The sequence below is a fragment of the Aspergillus novofumigatus genome (genome assembly GCF_002847465.1).
Source record: "Aspergillus novofumigatus IBT 16806 chromosome Unknown P174scaffold_5, whole genome shotgun sequence".
NCBI classification, from domain to species: Eukaryota; Fungi; Ascomycota; class Eurotiomycetes; order Eurotiales; family Aspergillaceae; genus Aspergillus; species Aspergillus novofumigatus.
This window is the reverse complement of record NW_020194278.1, coordinates 2,141,889-2,161,437: the sequence shown is the minus strand read 5'-3', so window position 1 is coordinate 2,161,437 and position 19,549 is coordinate 2,141,889. Positions and strand designations below refer to the sequence as shown.

At 50.5% G+C, this 19,549-nt stretch overlaps 6 protein-coding genes across 6 annotated transcripts; 4 read left to right on the top strand and 2 right to left on the bottom strand.

Annotated features, from left to right (window-relative positions):
* Positions 1-671: 671 nt before the first annotated feature.
* On the top strand, positions 672-3,799 carry P174DRAFT_461530 (putative cell morphogenesis protein Sog2; the record flags this gene model as incomplete). The annotated part of the gene is made up of 4 exons (XM_024830013.1): positions 672-1,060; positions 1,152-1,263; positions 1,322-1,665; positions 1,717-3,799. The coding sequence occupies 4 exons, from the start codon at positions 672-674 to the stop codon at positions 3,797-3,799; spliced, it is 2,928 nt and encodes a 975-aa protein (XP_024681674.1).
* A 567-nt stretch (positions 3,800-4,366) lies between these two features.
* On the bottom strand, positions 4,367-6,077 carry cp9 (putative serine carboxypeptidase; the record flags this gene model as incomplete). Its single annotated transcript, XM_024830012.1, has 3 exons — positions 4,367-4,738; positions 4,789-5,771; positions 5,834-6,077. The coding sequence occupies 3 exons, from the start codon at positions 6,075-6,077 to the stop codon at positions 4,367-4,369; spliced, it is 1,599 nt and encodes a 532-aa protein (XP_024681673.1).
* Positions 6,078-10,294: 4,217 nt separating this feature from the next.
* P174DRAFT_371470 (TCP11 family protein) lies at positions 10,295-12,201 on the top strand (the record flags this gene model as incomplete). The annotated part of the gene is made up of 3 exons (XM_024822380.1): positions 10,295-10,495; positions 10,556-11,239; positions 11,302-12,201. 3 exons carry the CDS (start codon positions 10,295-10,297, stop codon positions 12,199-12,201), a joined length of 1,785 nt encoding a protein of 594 aa, XP_024681672.1.
* Positions 12,202-12,701: 500 nt separating this feature from the next.
* On the top strand, positions 12,702-13,930 carry P174DRAFT_452317 (uncharacterized protein; the record flags this gene model as incomplete). Its single annotated transcript, XM_024829072.1, has 2 exons — positions 12,702-13,460; positions 13,517-13,930. The coding sequence occupies exons 1-2, from the start codon at positions 12,744-12,746 to the stop codon at positions 13,928-13,930; spliced, it is 1,131 nt and encodes a 376-aa protein (XP_024681671.1). The 5' UTR covers positions 12,702-12,743.
* Positions 13,931-14,685: 755 nt separating this feature from the next.
* Positions 14,686-15,667, bottom strand: P174DRAFT_422096 (uncharacterized protein; the record flags this gene model as incomplete). The annotated part of the gene is made up of 3 exons (XM_024825013.1): positions 14,686-15,009; positions 15,072-15,224; positions 15,293-15,667. 3 exons carry the CDS (start codon positions 15,665-15,667, stop codon positions 14,686-14,688), a joined length of 852 nt encoding a protein of 283 aa, XP_024681670.1.
* Positions 15,668-18,661: 2,994 nt separating this feature from the next.
* P174DRAFT_461527 (putative cytidylyltransferase) lies at positions 18,662-19,530 on the top strand (the record flags this gene model as incomplete). Its single annotated transcript, XM_024830011.1, has 2 exons — positions 18,662-18,831; positions 18,861-19,530. The coding sequence occupies 2 exons, from the start codon at positions 18,662-18,664 to the stop codon at positions 19,528-19,530; spliced, it is 840 nt and encodes a 279-aa protein (XP_024681669.1).
* Positions 19,531-19,549: the final 19 nt, after the last annotated feature.

The following is a 19,549-nucleotide window of genomic DNA, read 5'->3' as shown; positions in this document are numbered from 1 at the left end:
TCGTTCAACTCTGGCTGTTCCCACTATCATGGCACAAAGGTTATCGATGTCATCCTTGATCACTCGTAAGCTTGTCGTCTTCTCCTTCTGATAGCTGGTTCTATGTCCAGGATTAATTGACCCGGCTTGTGGTGGCGTCTCCTGCAGGCAGTTGCGCCTCCTACTCCGCGTTTCACCTTTCTGTTCCCGGTTGGCATGACATGATCACAACGCTGTTTCTCAGCCTGAAACCCTCACCTGTGAGCCACTTCAGGGAGTCCGATTTTAATTGTCAAACTGTCAGCCCTATCTAACAGAATAATAGATTCTCAACTTTTCTGTGCTATCTAGCTTCCTCGTGCGCGAATACTTGTCGATTCGAGATCGGCCGAAAACTATCGAGCTCCGTTTCACGCCGAGGTTGATTTTCGCGACCAAACCTGCTGCAACACGACCGGCAAATATTGTTCTCTACGGTCTCCTTCTTGTTTTGAAGCAAAATTCATTGGCCATGCTGGGTCTCTGCCCGCATCCAAATCTTCGGCTATTCCAGACAATTTGATTCATGGTTGCAAGCAATCGATCCCGCGTTGACGTAACAGACGACATTCGAGTTTATAATCTCTTTTTCTCTACTCAATCGGTCGTCCGAGATGCTCTCGACAATGGTTCGGTCCGAAGATCCGATTAGGATGCCTCACTCATATCGTGGTGATGTCGACGAGGACGATGGAAACAGAAGGACTCCGGAGCAAAACATTCCCTCATCATCGTCGTCTTCGCACAACGACGAAGCGACGAAAAGCGATGACGAAATATCTCATTCCCACGAGAATCAGGATGAAAATGGCAGCAGTAACAACAAGCATTCCTCAGGACCGCGGTTTCTCACTCAAGAGGAAACCATCGAGCTAGCTCGCCGTGCAGTTGAGAATGGAATACTGGAGACAAAACGCTCATTAGCAGGAAGTGAGGCTGTCAGTGATGTGGTCAAGCCCAAATTGACCATTGATCTGGGCCACTCTAACATCGTTCGTATTCCCGAAGCCGTGGTGGATGCGATCAAAGACGAAGTCGAAAGGTATGTGCGGCTATGCATAAAAGGCTTTCATTCAGAAGGCTACATGGAAACCATGATCGATATCCCATTGTCGGAAACTGATGGCTCTCAGGTTGTCTTTGTCAAATAATCATCTCTTCCACATTCCTTATCGTTTCGCCGAGTGCTCTCACCTCCGTTATCTGAACATCAGAGCGAACAATTTTCGGGAATTTCCCAGGGGAGTACGTATCGTCAGAGAATCTGTTTCATAAACTACCCAAGTTCTAACTGGTATCTTAGGTGTACAAACTGCCGCTCCTCGAGATATTAGATCTCAGTCGCAACAAAATCAGCCACATTCCTGAAGAGATAAAGAGACTGTCTTCGCTTCGTGTACTTTCGATTATGCAGAATCGATTAGATGATTTGCCAATTGGAATCTCGGAAATGAACAAACTCCAGATCTTGAAGGTTGCGGGTAACCCGCTACGGTATCCCTTACGACGAGTTCTCGAGACCTCGGAGACCGAAATCGCCCCGTCCGCCATGACAGACAATGAGAAGGAAGTTGCGGTTACCGCAGAACTGAAAAGATTCCTCAAAACTCGCCAGACTAATGAGCAAGACCGAGGAAGCGAGTCAAGGTACAGTAGATTTTGACAATACTTCTGACGGCTTCAGCTGACAGTTTAAAGCGAGGGTGTTCTCGATACTCCAAAGCCTGTCAGACGCAAGCTTAGTAGCCGGTTCCCTGTTATCCCTAGCACAGGTGAAAGCTCCGATCCCAAGTCACCGTCCTTTGCGAGACCGCCACCTATTCCGCTCAAATCCCATTACCGTATAGCCTCTGGACAAGGGCCGATCTTCCATAGTGGTATCCTTCAACGACCCGGCGCAAGCCCATACCATGGAGTGAGCGAACGCAACCGAAGCAACAGCGAAGGCATCATCCAAGCATCGTTCGCCGCACGCAACAAGCGGATGGGAGTCATTACGCGAAAGAACACTGACTTGGGAACCCTCGATGAAATACGACCTTATCGAAACAGTCACTTGCGTGGACTCAGCCATGGCTCCATTCTCAGGTCACGACCAGTGGGCAACGCTGGCGGTAGCAATTCCTCTAGTCCAAGTAGCCCGCGGGAGCGCAGGCGCTTGAAAGACGGGTTTGTGAATCGAATGTCGAGTTTGCCAGAACACAAGGGCGAGAGGGAAGCCCGAGACCCGGTAATTGAGAGTGCCAAGGGCATTCTATTTGCCCTTTTCCAAGTTCAGTCTCACGTATCAGCTGTGATAAACGTCATAAAACGTGATGACTCCCGGCGGAATAGTTTGGAGATCGTCTTCTATAATGCGTCCACACACGTTGATCGACTCAATGAAGCTCTCGAGATCGCGGAGAGTTCTCGACAGGACGATCAGGATGTGCTCAAGCTGACGAACGAAGCTGTCAAGCGAGAATGCGAAACATGTATCGTGGCTTATAGCCACGTGGGAACGCAGCTACGGAATAGTCTTGAAAGGATTGTGGCCAACGGCGATTCGCGCTACGTTCGTTCCCTCATGCTCATGATCCACGGGAGTATCATTGAGCTTCGCAACGCCTGCGTGAGTTTGGGGGTTCCGCTGCAATCTGAGAAGCGGCTTTCGGCAGGAAAGACACCGGTGACCGCAATCACTAAAGAGCCTGTCCTGTCGGATCGATTCTGTGGGCCGACCGTGACTCCGACACGCGGTGATCGGTCCATGTCAGTGCGCCGCTACAGGAGCGATACCACGATACAACACCCTCGAATCACCACTAATGGGCCCTTACCCGCAGCGGCGAACTATCAGTCAGCGGTTAGCTCCCCAGGTTTTGCATCAACACCTTATAGCCTGGGAGCGCGGAGCCGGTCAAGCAGCCGGTCCAACCTCATTAACTCATCCGTGCCTTCATCACTTGCGACGCCCCGTTCAGGGGAAACATTCCCCCCGATACCGACCTCAGTAGTACCCCGAATTAACCCACTGACTGGCTTGGACGAGATTGAGGAGGAGCGTATTTTTGAGAAGATATTTTACCAGTTATCTGCTGCATACACTGCTGCCCTTCAGGCGCTGCCACTAGCGCGCCGCCAGTTCGTGCGATGTCTCGAACTAGCGGAACAAAGTCGAGAATCTGAAGGGCTTCAAATGCTCTGGAACAACATCATTCGCCGTTGCCGTGTCTGCCTTGAAGTCTCTGAGGCGCTCGGGCTGCGTCTTTCCAACATGAAGGTAAAAGAGCCGGGCGGGGGGATGCGCAACCAGCGCGAGTTCTGGCAATTGTGCAAAGCGTTCATGCAGTCATTCGTTGATCTTGTGACTGATATGAAAGAAGTCAGAAGCATGCACCTGTTACCTTCTGACATCATTGTTGTCCTCCGCCCAGTTCAGAGGGCCAGCAGGGAAGCTAGTCGGCTGATCGAAGCTTCTCCATGGTCGTACCTCACCGACATGACCCCTGCAAACGGACCTGGAAACATATACGGACCGCCGCTGCAATCGCAGCATACACAACATCAAACATCCGCGTCCGGTTCCAACATGTTACACGTCAACTCAAATCTCTCCCCGCAATCTGCTCACCTTCCTGCTACCCCCTTGAGCGCTGCTCTTGGTCCTGCCGCGCAGGCAACAGTGCCATCAACCCCTGCTAGCGCATATAGTGACAAATTCTTCGAGGGCGACGTATTTCAGCGGGCGGACTCACTCCTCTCGATGCCCAACCAAGCACCTTTCTTCAGTCGGCGTTGAGATGGTACAGTTGGCTCTTCTATCTCGGAGGTGATTTTCCCTATAAACCCGGGAAGATGCGTCGCCGTCCCACGTTGGACATGCTCGTCCACTTAGACAAACGTGCTGCTATGCAAGGTCCTGCTTCGGCACTTATTATGCCCGCTTACACCAACTACATTTCTCACTTGTACAGCTACATAGTTTTCAGATCTTGATCTCGAATGTCTCGTCCTCTGAACTTTTTTATCTTGTTCTTGCATTCTTGTTCGTCTCGTTCTTTTCACCAAAAAAAAGGGCCAAAAGAAATGGGAATTAAAAGGAAAAGGATTTCGTTAGAGGTGAAAGGAACTTGGAGTTGTGATTTAGCGTTTGATCTGTATTTTTACAAAATCTTTGCATAGCGTGCGTGTCTGCTTGGTTTCATGAATGGATGATGGGAAGGAAATGCGAATAGATGTACCGTCTCAATTTCATTACGGATAGTGGATCACATGATGAACTCTTTTGCTATCTAAAATGAGAGTCTTCTGTATTTTCTGATTGTAGATGGACAAGTTATGAAGATTGGCTAGGGTGTGCCACAAGTCAACCATTCACATCCGCAACGACAACATCCCGCACGTAGGCGAACATCTCCCGTGGCTTCTTCATGAACACGCTATGCCCAGCGCCTCGGAAGAGATGGTAGGTGACTCCGCGTTCCGAGGCCCAAATGCCCGCCGGGACACAAAGCTGCCCTACTTCTGACCGAGCAGTCGAATCGTGGCTGACGTCGACATCACAAGCGCCAGAACTAAACAAGGCAGGCGCCGCGTCATCTGCATAGAAGATTCGACTGGGTTTCCGCGAGAAGCCCTGCGCGCCGCGCCAGGTCATGTTCTGCAGGACCAATTCTGTGCCGAGGTGGTTGAGAAGCAGGTCATTGTCGCCGGAATAGACATGGACAGAAATATTGTGCTCGGTCACGAGGGAGGGGAGGATGGTGTACGCCGGGGAGTGGGCGGAACGGCTAGCAGCAGGGTGTCGAGGATGGTGCTGTTGCAGGGTGCGAACGCCAGACCTTCAGGTGTTGGGGGAATATTCAGAGCGGCTTGGACGTCCCCGCGACTGAAATACGAGGCCATCAGACCGAGCGGGTCTATCGTGGTGCAGTCGTTGGTGATATCGTAGATGTCGAAGCAGCGCTTCCCTGTGCCGGCGGCGGAGACGGCATTTAGATAGTTCATGGCGGTGGAGAAGGTCGCACAGGACCCGTAGCAGGTTGAGTTGAGGATGGACGAGCTGACCTGCTCTGGGGTGGTGGGGTGGTCGTTGCACGTTTCGTTCATTACGTTTCGCAGATTGCGGCGCTGGTACTGCTGAAACTGGTGTCGGCGGTGCCGGTGTTTGTAGTTGAGGTTTTCTGGGTCCCCTACGATCTCGAACTTGCCTTTCGGAGGAAACTGATCGGCCTGGTTTAGGACGGTTGTGAAACCGCAGGTCTGGTCGGCTTGCGTGAAGACGGACAAGATCTCGTCTGGTATCTGCAGCGAGCTCTTTTTGAACTCCAGGAACGTGCTGACTGTGACGGCTGTCATGGCAGCAGGATTGCCCAGGGTGCCATCCCCTAGAGATATGGAACGGAGGTCGATTGGGTAATCGTCCTGATTCTCCGCGATGTCATAAGCAAAGTACGGGATGTAGATCCCTGCGTACGATTCCCCTATCATGTGGACACGCTTGGCACGAAGATGGGGAAAGTGAGAAAAGAAAGACTGCAGCCATTTGTGGAAATCCGAGGTTACCCGGTCATTATCCCGGATAGGATATGGGTTGCTTGCCGTTGAAAACCCCGTCCCTGCGGGCTGGTCGACGTAGAGGACGTGGCCAAGCTTCGTCCATGATTGTGGGTTCTGTATGAGATGAGTGGTATTGCCATCGAACAAGACAGGCCCATTGCCTGCCATCAACCCTATCAGCGACGAACAACCCGGTCCACCATTGAACCATACTGTTTGGAACGAGTCAGCGTTTGAGATGTCCAGTGAAGAAATGCAGGGTCGGAGAACACACTGATCAGGTTCTCATCATATGCAGGGTCCTGGGCTTCAAAGAGCCAGAAGAAGATCGAATTGCCTTTCTCTGTATCGGGAATAGGTAGCCGACCAGCCCAGCTGCGCGGCAAAGTAGGACTATCGGGCAACGACAGGACTTCAAACTGTGAGACATCCACGGATGTTCGAGGCGCCGTCGACACCAACAGCATAGACACTGCCCATATTGTGTGAAAAAGAGAAAGTATAGCAGCGACGTTCATGACGCTCTCCGATGTCGACGATATATCGCATCAATCCGATATCAACATGAAGAGAAGAAGACGAGACTGAAGCACAGAGAAAGCCCGATACATTTCTTCGCCAGAAATGTTCTACGTACAGTAAGTCATAAAAGGAATGTTGTGGCAAAAGATTCTGAATAAAAGCCATGCTGGCGAGCTATTGCTGTTCTGGAGTCTGGATGGTTTGATTGAGACTATCCCGATGTCGACCTCAATAGCGGAATGCTTATTGAGCCAGAGTCGACACAAAGTTGCCCACACATAGCGGGGGACAATAAAGAAACACGCGGCTTCATGTTAGCGCTCTCTCTTCTTCATTTCATGTACGCAATGGACTACAGTATGGTCCGTATGGATAATTGGAATGCGCGAACTGCTGTAAGGTAGTCCCTCTCTATTCAGTTGGTGGATGTAGATAGGTAGATTGTTGACTGCCTGAGGCTACCAGACAGTTAAGGATCACGTGGTGAGTATAGGGCTCGGAGTTAGGGTCTTGGACTAGGATGGCTGACATCACGGACAGGGGGCCAAAGAGCATCTTGACGCCATCTAATCAATTGGAGGACTATTCGGCTCTCAAATTACTTAGAGTATGTGGACAAGGAGAAGCTCGGCAAGATGCAAGCTATGAAAGGAATAACCAGCTAAAGAACCGGACTCGTTGAAATGTCGGTGTCTGCAGTGATTGGCTTGTACTTGCGCCAAAGTACCCTAGCTAGGAAGACCAAGTCACCAAAGTAAGTACAGCAGCTCATCCTTATCCGACCACGTCTGCTTCAACTTTCTGTCACCGTAGCGGAATCCTTCCGTCGTTTTCGACCTACGCTGACCGAATCCTCGTTTGACAGTCAATATTGAAGTGTCAACAACTTGACTTTCCCCAATTGACTCTCCTCCGCTAAGCTCCGAAACGAGGCGACCACGCGGGAAGTGATCAGTGCACTCGCACTGCATTGCAAAAGTGAGGCGTCAAGCGCGTGTGCTGGAGATGTGTATTGCGGTCAGTATTCACCTTTGGCACGGCACCTGTTTATGAAGTACTCGAAGGATGCTCCAGATCACGTAAGTGTGGGATGATCTTGAACCACCTCACAGAGCGAATTAGTAGCCGCTACGTATCACTGTACTCTGGGTATATTCCGCCGATCACCAGCCTCATTCCTGTTTACAGGATACCAAGATATCCCCAGGCGCACTCGCAGGACTTCCCTCCTGAAACGTTCCCGGAAAGTTGACGCACTTGAAGGTAATTTCCATAGTCCGTAATAATACAACACTGTTCCGGTCGGTCGCATTGATACTATCAATCTGTTGGAAACAGCAATGGGCCATCATCTACTGAAATTAACAATTGCTTGATGGGTGAAGCGTAAACGTCTGAACATCAAGTCGAAGAGGATCAACATCCGTTTCCCGTCCGACTACTCCGTAGAAGCTAAACCTCACCTGTCACGAGGATAATCTGAAACCTTCACGAAGACGAAAGTTGCCACGCGCAAGGCGTTGTTGTAATGACGGGGGTTGCCGCAGAAACTGATCGAGAGATGCTTTGCCTTCGGATGCTTGCAAAGCTCAGTTGGTCGCGGTCATGCCATCCTGGACATCTATCTATGCAGTGTCAGGTTCACTGTGTTGAAGCCGTGAACGGAGCGCCAGGGTTCAGCAGACATCCATTTGACTGACATCAGCAAGATGACGAACTCAGCCATTTCGCTTGTGGGCTATTAATACTTAAGTAACATTGGGTGGAGTTACTGTGGATAAGCAGTTAGAGACGAGAGTAGACTATTTTACATAAACTCCGTAGAAGAGGGTAGATGGTCCCAGGATAAACCTGGATCCGGCGATGAAACCCATCACCTTTGACGAGATGATGCATTGGGTGATGTGGAATGTTTGCGATCGCGCTCGTTTAGGAAATCCATCGCCAAGGCTCTTCTCATCGATTTCCCCCTGCTTTGGATCTCCTTGCCTCCTACTCCGTATTGCCTGCCAAAACGGGAAAAGCAACAGCATCATCCCATCCCACCATGGATCCAGCTGGTCAGCGGGGTGAGAGAATTGTGCTCCGACTGTACTCCGTAATGGGACCTATCTCGACTATGCCACTGGGTGAATCACACTCTAGCTGTGAGCAGACGGCAAGCCGCATCGGTCTGTGCATCTCGTCCAGGCTACCATCTGCAGTAGAATTTTTTACTTGTAGCTATCCATCATCCATCCACCATCGATCTATCCATCTGCTATCTCCTGTTCCATTGCCATTGCAATTGCATTTGCGCTTGCTCGTGGTTTGTGGCTCTGCGACAACAATTGGTCGTCAGTGGTTTTTCACCGACGAAGATCAGTGGCAACTGGCAGAGAAGGACTCGCTCAATTACGGAGGTACTCCATAGGTACCGTCTTCCTATCAATATTTTCTTTGCTTTTCTCTCTTTTCCTATGCTTTCGATGTCCGTGGCTTTCTCTTGACCTGTCACTTTCGCTTCGCTGTGCATGTCCACCATTTATCGGGTAACAGCATTTGCCTCTGGCGAACTTTTGTGCTTATTGTGGTCTTGCAGAGGTCTTGTCTGGGATTATACCTCTAGAGACAAGAAAGAGACGATGGTACTTCGCCATCATCTGGAATGCTGTATGTCGCCAAAAATGAATGCGGGATCATGCACCACCGGAGATCATCTTATCAATTCCATACCTGGTCATTCTCGAGAAATCTTGAAGATGATATACTCCGTACATGCCGAGTAAGTAAATTTGAAAATAATAATAGAGTCTACCTCTCCACATACGTACCCTCTTTTTCTCCTGACCCACCAGGGCCACAACACTGTCACCGAATCTGGCGCAGTTCAAGGAAGGGGACTAAGGAACTAGTGGATAATCCCTCCATAACTACTCAGTCTTTGAGTCTAGACAGACACAATCAAATCCCCTGTACTCTGTAGTCTATCTACTGTAGATAGTCATCCACTCTGTATGTAGCGACAACTACTGTCCTCACAACGCCCATCCGGGCTTTGTTCAGGGGTTCAATCAATCAGCCACTTTGATACCAGCTTCACTTCATCATGGCTGCTCTTCTCTCCAGTCCAAACTAACCTAATCATGAATTCTAAACCTTTTTCCCTCTTCTATCCACTGTTGGCTTCTCCGTCCCAGTTCATGCAGTAGCTGAATGCGTCTTAACTCTCGACTCTTGAGCAGCCTCACTTTCCTGCCTTACCCTTTGCGTTTACAGGCGACCTGTTCCCGATTCGATTCTTGTAGCTTTCCATTCCTTTTGCCCCAGGTTCCATAATTCACGTTTCCCTTCTGCTCTTGGCTCCGCTGTGGTGTGCTGTGATCGTGCCCTCGGAGGGTCTCCCTCAAGTTCTCCATCCCCAGTCTCCAAGTGCATGCGTGACCATTTTCAGAATACCTTGAATGCCTACACTACACTGTCCTGCTGAAAACATCCGCTTCTCTTGCCATTGGCTATATCAAGATACTTTCTCCTGGTCGCTTTGCCAGATTTGATCCTTACCTCTACTTTTGGTTCCCTTTGGAGTTTTGGACCGCTTCGTCACTGCGCTGCGCTGCAGTAGATCGCTTGCTTCCACTTTGTTTGCTCTTTTCTCAGACCATTTAACTCTTCAACTGTCATTGCTTATTCTCTACGTATCCTCCCTCAGTATTTTCATACCTACACTCTTCTCTGTCTGTATGGTCCTTACCCTCCGACCTCTCACTCGTGCTTGGCTATACAGCAGTTCTGTTCTGAGTCGAGCTTACCTAGCAACGCCACGGGGAGAAAGATTACTTTTGCGCAAAGATCTAATCTAGGAAAATATATGATCAAAACATCAATCCAGGGATCTAATCTGAAACCCGGTGCCCTATTTTTGCGATCCACCGCCTGCGATCTACATCCGTTGACAAGCACCAGGCAGGTATGTTTATCCCCCTCATCCCTTCCTCCGCCTTGACCCCAACTGCCCCAGGCAAGGACTGACCAAAGGGCTAATGGAAGGGACAGCAGATCGACCTAGCAACGTGTCCAGGGCTATGGTGTCTTGATTACATCGGAGGATTGGACTGCTCAGTGGTCGTGAATCATACAATTAAATCCGAGACGCCCAGACAGATCTATACCGCTCTCCAGAGGATTGATCGTTGTTCACTATCTACACCAACGCCTCGGGACCGCTGATCGGATGGAGATGGATCTTCAGAAAACAAAGGAGGCGAGGCGCAATGCGCCGGGGGAGGAAGAAGGAACGGGGTGTCCACTGGAAGCATACAACGGAAGCGGTCATCCAATCGACTCCCTCGAGAACGATTCTCTGGATCATCGCGATGCAACCAAACGCAAAAACTGCGGCAAGGATAGCGCAAGTACAGAGCAACCATGCTCGGTGAGTGGATCTCCCCATCTTTATTGTTCTCGCGAAACTAATTCGAATGCGACGAGATAGGCGACGCCGCCGACCCTCTCGCCTCCTTCGTCTGAAGCGATGAAGATTCCGAAAGCATTAGAATTGAGCGTGAAACAGCACAAACTACTCCAGGAAGCTAAGCGATATCCTCCAGTCACTAAGAGAACGCTGAGTGAGCTCGACTTGCCCTGCATCATGAGTAACATCAATCTTCGAATGGACGCCAATTTCGATCGCGACCTACATTTCAAACCGGATTTAGACGGGGAGAAAGGGAGAAGAAAAAGGAAAGAAGCTGGAGATTACTGGGAGGCGATGGCTGCCGAAATCGCAATCTATGCTTTTTGCGCAAACCAGACTGAGGACGCCACAAACGACGACCAGCAGGATGACCTCCGGCAAACGTTCGAGCCCCGGTTACCCGCCATGTTCGAAACCCTACAAGACGTCCTCAAAACCTTGGTTCCGGAGCGCGATCACCCGGCCGTTATGCAAAACCTAGAGGTGGCTCTGCTGATGCAGCAGGTCCGGAAGGGAGTTCTCGACATGGTTGGGATCGCCAACTGGTTAGCCAGGCTCCTTAAAACACATTGCGCTCCGATGCGAGACGAATGGGCAGACCGCATGGTTGACCAAATCAGTTCGGGCTCGGAATCGCAGGACTCCATGGAGATTGTCCGCGGGCTGCAGACCCTCTTCGCCATTTTGGAGGCTATGAAATTGGTAGGCTTGGCCGCCTGAGTTCTACACAGAAAGGTATATGTGCTGACTTTCTTCGTCTTTAGGATGTGGCAAATCACCAGATCCGCGCCTTTCGGGTTCTCCTAATCGAAGACACTGTCCCATTCCTGCAAGAGTATTTCCGGAGTAAGATAGCCAGAGACAATTTTCGCGTAGAGGCTTCGCGGCTATGGTACCTGGACGTACGGGAGCAGGAGCTACGCAACCTGGGCAAAAGGGCACCAAATGACAGCTTCCTTCCGATCTCAATATTATTCCACGGATTAACTGATATCCTACTACAATTTCATGGGCCGGAAGGTTTCCCGGAGACTTTCGTCTTCGACTCGGACCGCTTATGGCAGCTCCGGTCTGGTCTCCAGAATCTCATCACGCTGGACATCTGCTGGTTCATCTTCGAATCATACGTCCATACGCAGAAACGGTACTTGTCCGCGCCGGCTCAAACATATGCCAGCTTTCGCTCGCGAATTGGTTCATTGATGGAGGAGAACGAAGACTGCCGCCGGGGGTCGCCGCGATGGTTGAAGAATGTGCGCGGGATCGCCCTGGAGATTGCACGGTTTGCGTGCGCAGCATGCTCTGGGGATTCCATGGTCTCTGATGCTGTTATCGCACCAATCGAAGCGACGTTGGAGTGGCATCTGTCCAACGAGTCCTCCGAGCTGTTCCAGTATTTTCAGAACGCGCTGCGACAGAAATTGCTGGTCTCCACGTTTGCCTTTGCCAAAAAGTACCTCAACATGTCGCCTCTGGCCATCTGCGAGTCCCAACGAAGCTACTCGCATTTGCCACTCCCGCAGCACTACGACATTGAGCGGATATCGATGCGACTAGCACACATTGGCGTCCTGCACTGGAGGGTCTGGGCGCCCATTCTCTATGTGCGCGAGAGCCTGTCACCCACTGACGTGGCGAGCAGTCTGCCAGACGCTGAGTCGTAGGCAGTACCGCGCGCGCACATTTGGGGACCTAGTTGAATGTCAGATTTGCGTCACACCAGCATTACTGTCTACGGTCATACCTTGTCTTTTTTACATTCGGTCGTTCACTTGGGAGTTTCACTGTTCGGGTGGCACAGAACGGAGTTCCGGGTCATGTTTCATCATTCGTTTCTTGTCCTTTCTTGTGGCTTGCAATTCAGCGTCTTGCATCGGTTCTTGTCGGGTCATGGCGTCCACATGGGAAAGGGCATTCGATCAAAAAGCCTTGCCTCTTCTGGGGTGGGAGTTGTCGCATACTTGATAGAGGTAGTACCGGCCTGGTATATGCCATTAGTTCGATTAGAATGAGTTATCTTATAATATTAATATCGATCATCAGACATAATATCTTGTAGCAATACATAACATAAGATGTGTAAATTATGTAAGCAGGTATTCAGCTTGCCCTGCATAACACCTTAAAGTTACTGCCAGTCTGCGGAGTACAGCAACTAAATCCACTCAGGCAATGCAATAACAATGCCATCCATGGAAAAAGAAAAATGCGCATATCACCATCCCTCCTCAGCTCATATACCTGGCTCAACAGCCTCAAAGCATCCCAGCTGCAGCGCATCGCCCAAGCAACGGGGATTCAGTCCTCAGGGACAAAGGCGTCTCTCATAGCCCGGCTGAAGGAGGAACTGCCGCAGCCAGAACCCGAGAACCGAGTTAGTACATGCGCAAGCACAAGCCCAGGCACAAGTACAGGCGCTATGAGTATCCTAAGCATCGACATGGGGATTCAGAATCTCGCATACGCGCATCTTCTTGTCCCGCGCGATAGCAATAGCAATAGCAATAGCGGCACAGCTACCGCTGCTGCTCCGGCAGTAGTAACGCTAAACGCATGGCGCCGGCTAGCTGTTTCCGACGCCTTACTTGACCCTGACATTTGGTCTTCCCCAGGAAGTACGTCAAAGCAGCAACGAAACGCAAAAGTGAAAGAGAAAGAGAAACATACATTCTCCCCATCCGAGTATGCGCGCACGGCGTATGCGCTCGTCACGGGCTTGCTGCATGCCTACCAGCCCAGTCATGTACTCATTGAGCGGCAGCGGTTTCGCTCGGGGGGTGGGAGCGCGGTGCAGGAGTGGACGCTGCGGGTGGGTGTGTTTGAGGGGATGTTGTATGCTGTTTTGCATGCGCTGGGACAGGCTGGGGAGGGAGGAGCAGAGGCGGGGATGCGGCCGGTGGTGCTGGGTGTTGAGCCTAGGCGGGTGGGGCGTATTGGGAGGATCGGTTCGGGGTGGGGGTGGACGTGGATGCACCGAAGAAGAAGAAGAAGGCTTCAGCTAGGGAAGGGAAGAAGGTCAAGATTAATATGGCGGGGGAGTGGTTGCGTGCTGGGATGGGAGGCGGGGAGGTAGGCTCGGGCTCGGGCTCAGGCTCGCCGTTTCGGCTGTCTGTCGCGGATGATCCTGAGCTTCGAGCTCTGGTCGATGCGTATCTGCGGCGGTGGGCTGGCAAATCGAATCCTGGGAGGTCGGTATCGAGGACTAAGGCCGAAGGGCAAGTTGCAGCAGAGGATGACAGGCCTGTGATTGAACCCCCGGATGTGCGCAAGATGGATGACCTGGCGGATTGTCTGGTTCAGGGTGTGACTTGGTTGGAATGGCAGGCTATGAGGCAGCGGATTTTGACAGAGGGCTCGGATGCCGTCTTGCAGTTGGAGAGTGGAAAGCTTTGATATATGTGATACCCTGTATAATATATTGTGTTTATGTACGTGATAGTCTACTCAAGTATGAAAGATCGTTGCATGCTACTCTGTATACAACTAACATAGAGTTCGTGGTGGTTCAAAGTGCATAGGTCCAACAAGCAATCAGTAAACTGAGTACAATGGCTACGTGCTATTGTCCCTATTACAGGCAGGCAAATGCAATAGAATCATTGAAATGGATTTGCTCGCTACATAGTCTATTGAGATCGTCACTCCGCCGGAATGCAGTAGATCGTGCATCTCTATGTCATCCCGGCAGATCAGAAGTAGTTCATACAATTTGCATAAAAGCACTGTCGCTGAACAATGTCGAGTATCCGAGTCTCGCCAGATGTGTGACCAATGACCGTTGGCAATACAGAAATTCAGCCGGAAGCGTCTCCAGAACTGCAAAAAGAAGCAACTTTGTTGGTTAAATCAGCGAGATCTGGCATGATTCGCTTCGTCGGAGAGAAAGTAAAAGAAGCACCGGAAAGGCATAGAAAGATATCTCCCCCTCCGGATAAGATGAGAACGTAAGAAGAGTAAAAGACGTCTAAATGAAGTTTGTGCCCGAACTAAGTTTGTACCAGAAGAAAGAAAAAGGAGAAGGAGAATCCCTCGTTCAAGAGGTACAACGCCAGCCTGCGCATTTCGCCTCGGAATCGATGATCTCTCGGTTACAGAACGGCCATTGTCACGGATTCGGATACCCGGCGACTCGCACCAGGCTGGCTAACTTAGTGGCGGCGGAAGCCGGTGGGGTAGGGCAGCTTGCTGGTCTTGAAACCAGTGGGCTTTGGGGCGCCGCTGGGGAAGGGAATGGTGCCGTTGCCGTAGCCATAGGGTGGGCGAGCAGTGGGAGTGGGCACACTGGTGGTAGGCTCGTTGTCGTCCTCATCCTCGCAGTCGTCATCCTCCTCATCGTCATCCTCATCGTTGTCATCCTCGTCGTCGCCGTCCTTGTCATTGTCAGAGTAGTTCTCGTTGGCGCCGCTGTCCTCGAGGTCGCCGTCATCCTTGTCACCACCGGCGGGGGTAGGAGTGGAAGCAGAAGGGGCAGTCTACAATTGCGTTGCGTTAGCACTGACGACGCGCTGAGACATGAACGGAATCAAATACATACCACAGTGACGGTAGCAGTGACGGTGACAGTCTCCGGCTTGCAGTTGTCTCCGCTTCCAGAGCTGCCAGAACCAGGTGTAGGAGAAGAAACAGCGATCAGAGTAGCGGTGGTGGTAGAGGTGGAAGAAATTGTGGTAACACCGTCAGAGGAAGGCTATGATACAGGGTCAGTTCAATCGGTTGCAATATGACTAGAGTAGTGGAATAATCAATGCGACATACAGCGTAGACAGTGTGGAGATCAGTCGAGGTCTTGTGGATAGTAGTGGTGACGACGGACTTGGTGCTGCCAGCACCCAGAGTGTAAGTGATAGTGACGTCCTCGCCGCCATTGTCACCGCTGGAGCCATCAGATCCAGGAGCACCAGTGCTGAGAGGGATGGGGTTCGGGGTGATCACGGAGAGCGAGCCACCAGCAGCGGACGAAGACTCGACCGGAGTCGGGTAGACGACGACAGTCGAGGTGGAAGCAGGAGTGGTCGAGTTCAAGCCTCTGGGGTGGAAGAACTTGCGACCATGGAGAGCCTGGTGGTTGGCCTCACCACCGGCAGCCAGGATGGCCAGAAGAGCGACGGAAAGCTTGCTTGTGAACTGCATTTTCAATGATGTATCGCACAATGGCAATCAATGCCTTTGCTGATCTTTAGAATGTTTGGGTTTTCTGTTCTTTCTGACGAGAAGACTGTGCCTAAAAACGAGTGTGGGGGAAGCGAAATCTATTCGCAACCGATAGAAAGAGTGGCTGTGCGTAGAGAAAGGAATGATCTCTGACACGAAGCAGAAGTGAAGGCCGCAGACAGTCTGGATGGAAAGGAAAAAGCCCAGAAGAGAAGAGGGAGACCAGATGCTGATGTAGGGGAATTAATAGGAGGGAGGGGCCATCGGCGCATATTGGTACATCACAGACTAGTATAGTATTGGTTGTAGCCTTAGGATTCAAATTAAATTAATTAAATTTTAATTATGGTTATGATTATTTGTCTCTGCGACAAGTATCCCGTATCTGATACACGGTACAAACAGCCCGTGTAGTTGCTTCAAGCAGGTAAGGTGCCTAGTACAGCCTGCAGCCTGCACTTAGACTAAACTAGATAATCCTCATACTATCCGTAGTTAAAAAGACTCTGAAGTGGGTGGTGCTTAAGTGGAGAAACTAAAAGGACCAAATCGACGGTAAAAAGGCTAAACTCTGTATCATGTTGTGATGTTGTACTTCGATGTCGACAGGCATAGCCATTTCGAGTCAGTCTGTTACATCCTCTTAGGAAGCCAACAATGTCTCCTAGAAGTTATTATTCTGATATTGTTGGTGATGACCCCTTTCTGTGGATTATTCTCCGTATCTGACACAAAGGATGGAAGTAATATCCAATTACTGCGGTGGGTCTAAGCTCAGGAACCGCACGCAGATTGGCTGCAGTCTGAGATGAAGGCCCGTTTCATGCTGTCCTGGTGGCCTGTGATTGGCTGGTACCCCTTGCTTAATCTCTCCGCGTGCCTCCCGTCCGTGGCACACACGCTTTCCTTTCCGTTGCTGTGGTGGGATTTTTTCCTTGGTAGCTTACCTTTACGTACCTATTTTCCCTCCTTTTTCTCGTTCGGTTTGCCGGTATCCAGATACATTTAGGACACGGCACAGGTACAAGGGATACGGTTAGTAGAATTTTTATTAGACAGACTGAAGAGTTTGTTGATATACGCCAAATGATGGTGATTTCAGCATAGTATTGCTGGAGGTATCTAAATGCCAAGTTACCAAGTTCAAGACTTTAGCATGCGCTGGCCATTCGGTATACGGAGTAGTCCACGAGGGTATTAAGTACGTAGATACTTCCCTAAGTGGCACTGTCCCGAGAGGCGAAGCCCCGAAGGAACTCGAAATCGAAAATGATGATACTATGTACCGCTCCCAGTCCTAGGCCCAACAGTACATAACTTTTAGCTTTACAGGATACAAACAATGGATCCTGCAAATTCAAGGGCAAAATCATCTTGGTCTGCTCTGGGATGAACACATTCTGTGCCTCTCGCCAAGCGTTATTAACTCATGTCCTCCTGTCTAATTTGCATGAAGGAAGTAGCTCTACCGATAATACTGACGACGGGGCATAACTCTTGGTTCCGGTGGATTCTATGCCCCTTTGCCCCTTTTCTGATCGTGAGATACAGAAGCAACTATCTATTTCTTCACATACAATGAGCGTGCGTCTTCAGAGTCAATTAAATAGTGCCATTTCCGCGTCTATTATGGAGTACCTTGAGAGCGGCATGCAACCATCTACGGTAAATTGCGAGCTTTGACAGTCGCCGATCAACAGTCATCATGCCAGCAAGCGAAAATCGATAGGCTTGGATAGTCTATGGATTGTCGATGCGAGGTGGAGAATAGAGAGTCTAGACAACGAGCAAATTGTTCTTGAGTCGCGGCATTTTTTTTAAAAATGACCAATGTCTAGTTTTCTCAGTTGTCCAGAGTAGACAGATTGAATTGGCGACCCGTGGCATCTATCCAGGCAGTCCGTAGGCTGAGTTGAAACATGGTGCGAGGGACCTGTGCTACAGTCTGTTACTTTCTTGGCCTTTGTCTTCGTTCATTCTCATGTTAAGCACCCTGGCCAATAATATAATGTTTCACATTCGGAAGTGGCTTTGACGTCGGCCAGTGACGGTGATACTGAACCACAGAGCAGAGTGGACTTGAGATTGACAGTGAGACTTTGCGTAGTTTGACCCCTTTTTAAACTATGTCACACTCCGATGTACAGTCTGATCCTGATTAATGACAATGATATGATAGACTTAACTAGCATCAACCATATGTCCCAGTACCTGGTGTATTTAATTGGCCCAACCAGGGATTGAGGTACTTGACATACAGCTCGATACCTGCATATTCTAGATAACTCCCTCTGAAGAACTTTCAAAATTATGATCACAGAAGCCTCAGAAGATTCAGATCCCTCAAGTATGAGCATGTTATAGTTTTGAAACATGATTCAGACGATCTTCCCCAAGCAAATACGGAGTACCTACTCCGTACAGAGTTTGAGGTTCGAGATGGGTCAAATTCCAGACATCAGGCCTCGGGCCCAAGGGTGGGAATCAAAGACTCTTCCAGGCTGTCCGAATTTGCTCTCATGGAGCTGTGATTTGTGAGGCCAGTGACCCATGATTATGATCGTCTCCGCGTTAATTAAGCTGTTACAACTTACGAGCTTGTCATACGGCCCCTGGCCCACAGACCAGTTATTTGCCGAGTAGGCTGACCCTGAAGGCGTGCTACCCTGGACCCTGGATAGAGCCATTAAACTGGCTCTCCAAGTGCTTCTGATGGACTAGATAAAAGTTGCTACCTTCGATATTTGCCCTCGTTGTGCCGTGGGCTGCGCATTCTGGAACTGCAGCCGCCCGCCTTCTTAACCTTGGATGATCTATCAAAATGACCCCACCTGTGGACGTCAGTCAGCCGCCTCTGACGTGACTGCATCAAGCATTATTTGGAGTGTTGCTACCTTAGTTTGACAGTCCTTTCTCACTATTATCAGGCCAGAAGTGTCTTGCCAGCCAATTTGACTGTCATAGTCAACCATCATGGCGAGCAACTCATACCAGGCGCTTCGATCACAATACCAAGCCGCGTTGAAGCGTTTCATCGCTTCTCCCAGGAACCTCGAGATACTCAACTCCGTCCGGTCGAACCAATTACAGGAGCAAAAACAGCCTTCGCAGGCCCTAGATGTACTCTATGTCCTGGACTCCTCGTTCAACCCCCAACTCTCGCTCATCTGAGAATTGCAAGCTCAGCTCTTCTCGAAAAACCCAGTGTCCCGTCGCGACTGCTGCTACTCCTCGCTACCCAGAATGCCGATAAGCCATCCAAGCCCGCCGACTTCGAAGACCGTCTGGCTATGATGGAGTTGTTTGCGCAGGACCTGTTATCTCACCTGGGAACAAACTCGCCCTCTCCGGCAAATGCGGGCCTCCAACAGATCGACATTGGAGTGACAAAGAAACCATACTTCGTGGATAAAGCGGCGGAGATCGAGCAGTCGGGCATATACTCGAACCCCCTGGAGCAGGTCCATCTCACGGGCTACGACACTCTGATCCGGATCTTCAACCCCAAGTACTATCCCCCGGAACATACCCTCCAACCGCTTGGGCCGTTCCTCTCCCAACATAGACTACGGGTCACCATGCGTCCCGATGATGAATGGGGTAGCAAGGAAGAGCAAAAGGCTTTTCTGCTCCACTTGGCTCAGGGCGGCCGGGAGAATGAAGGCGGCAAGCGTGAGTGGGCGCAGCGCATACAGCTTGTAGAAGGGAAGAAGCCGGGAGAGAGGCCCGTGAGCTCAACAAAAGCACGCGAGGCCATTCAGACGAATTCGCAGGATCTCGACTGGTTGATCCCTCGCAACGTCCGGGAATACATCCTGTCCCAGCGGCCGTACGCCGAGTAGGCGAACTCACAGCATCTGT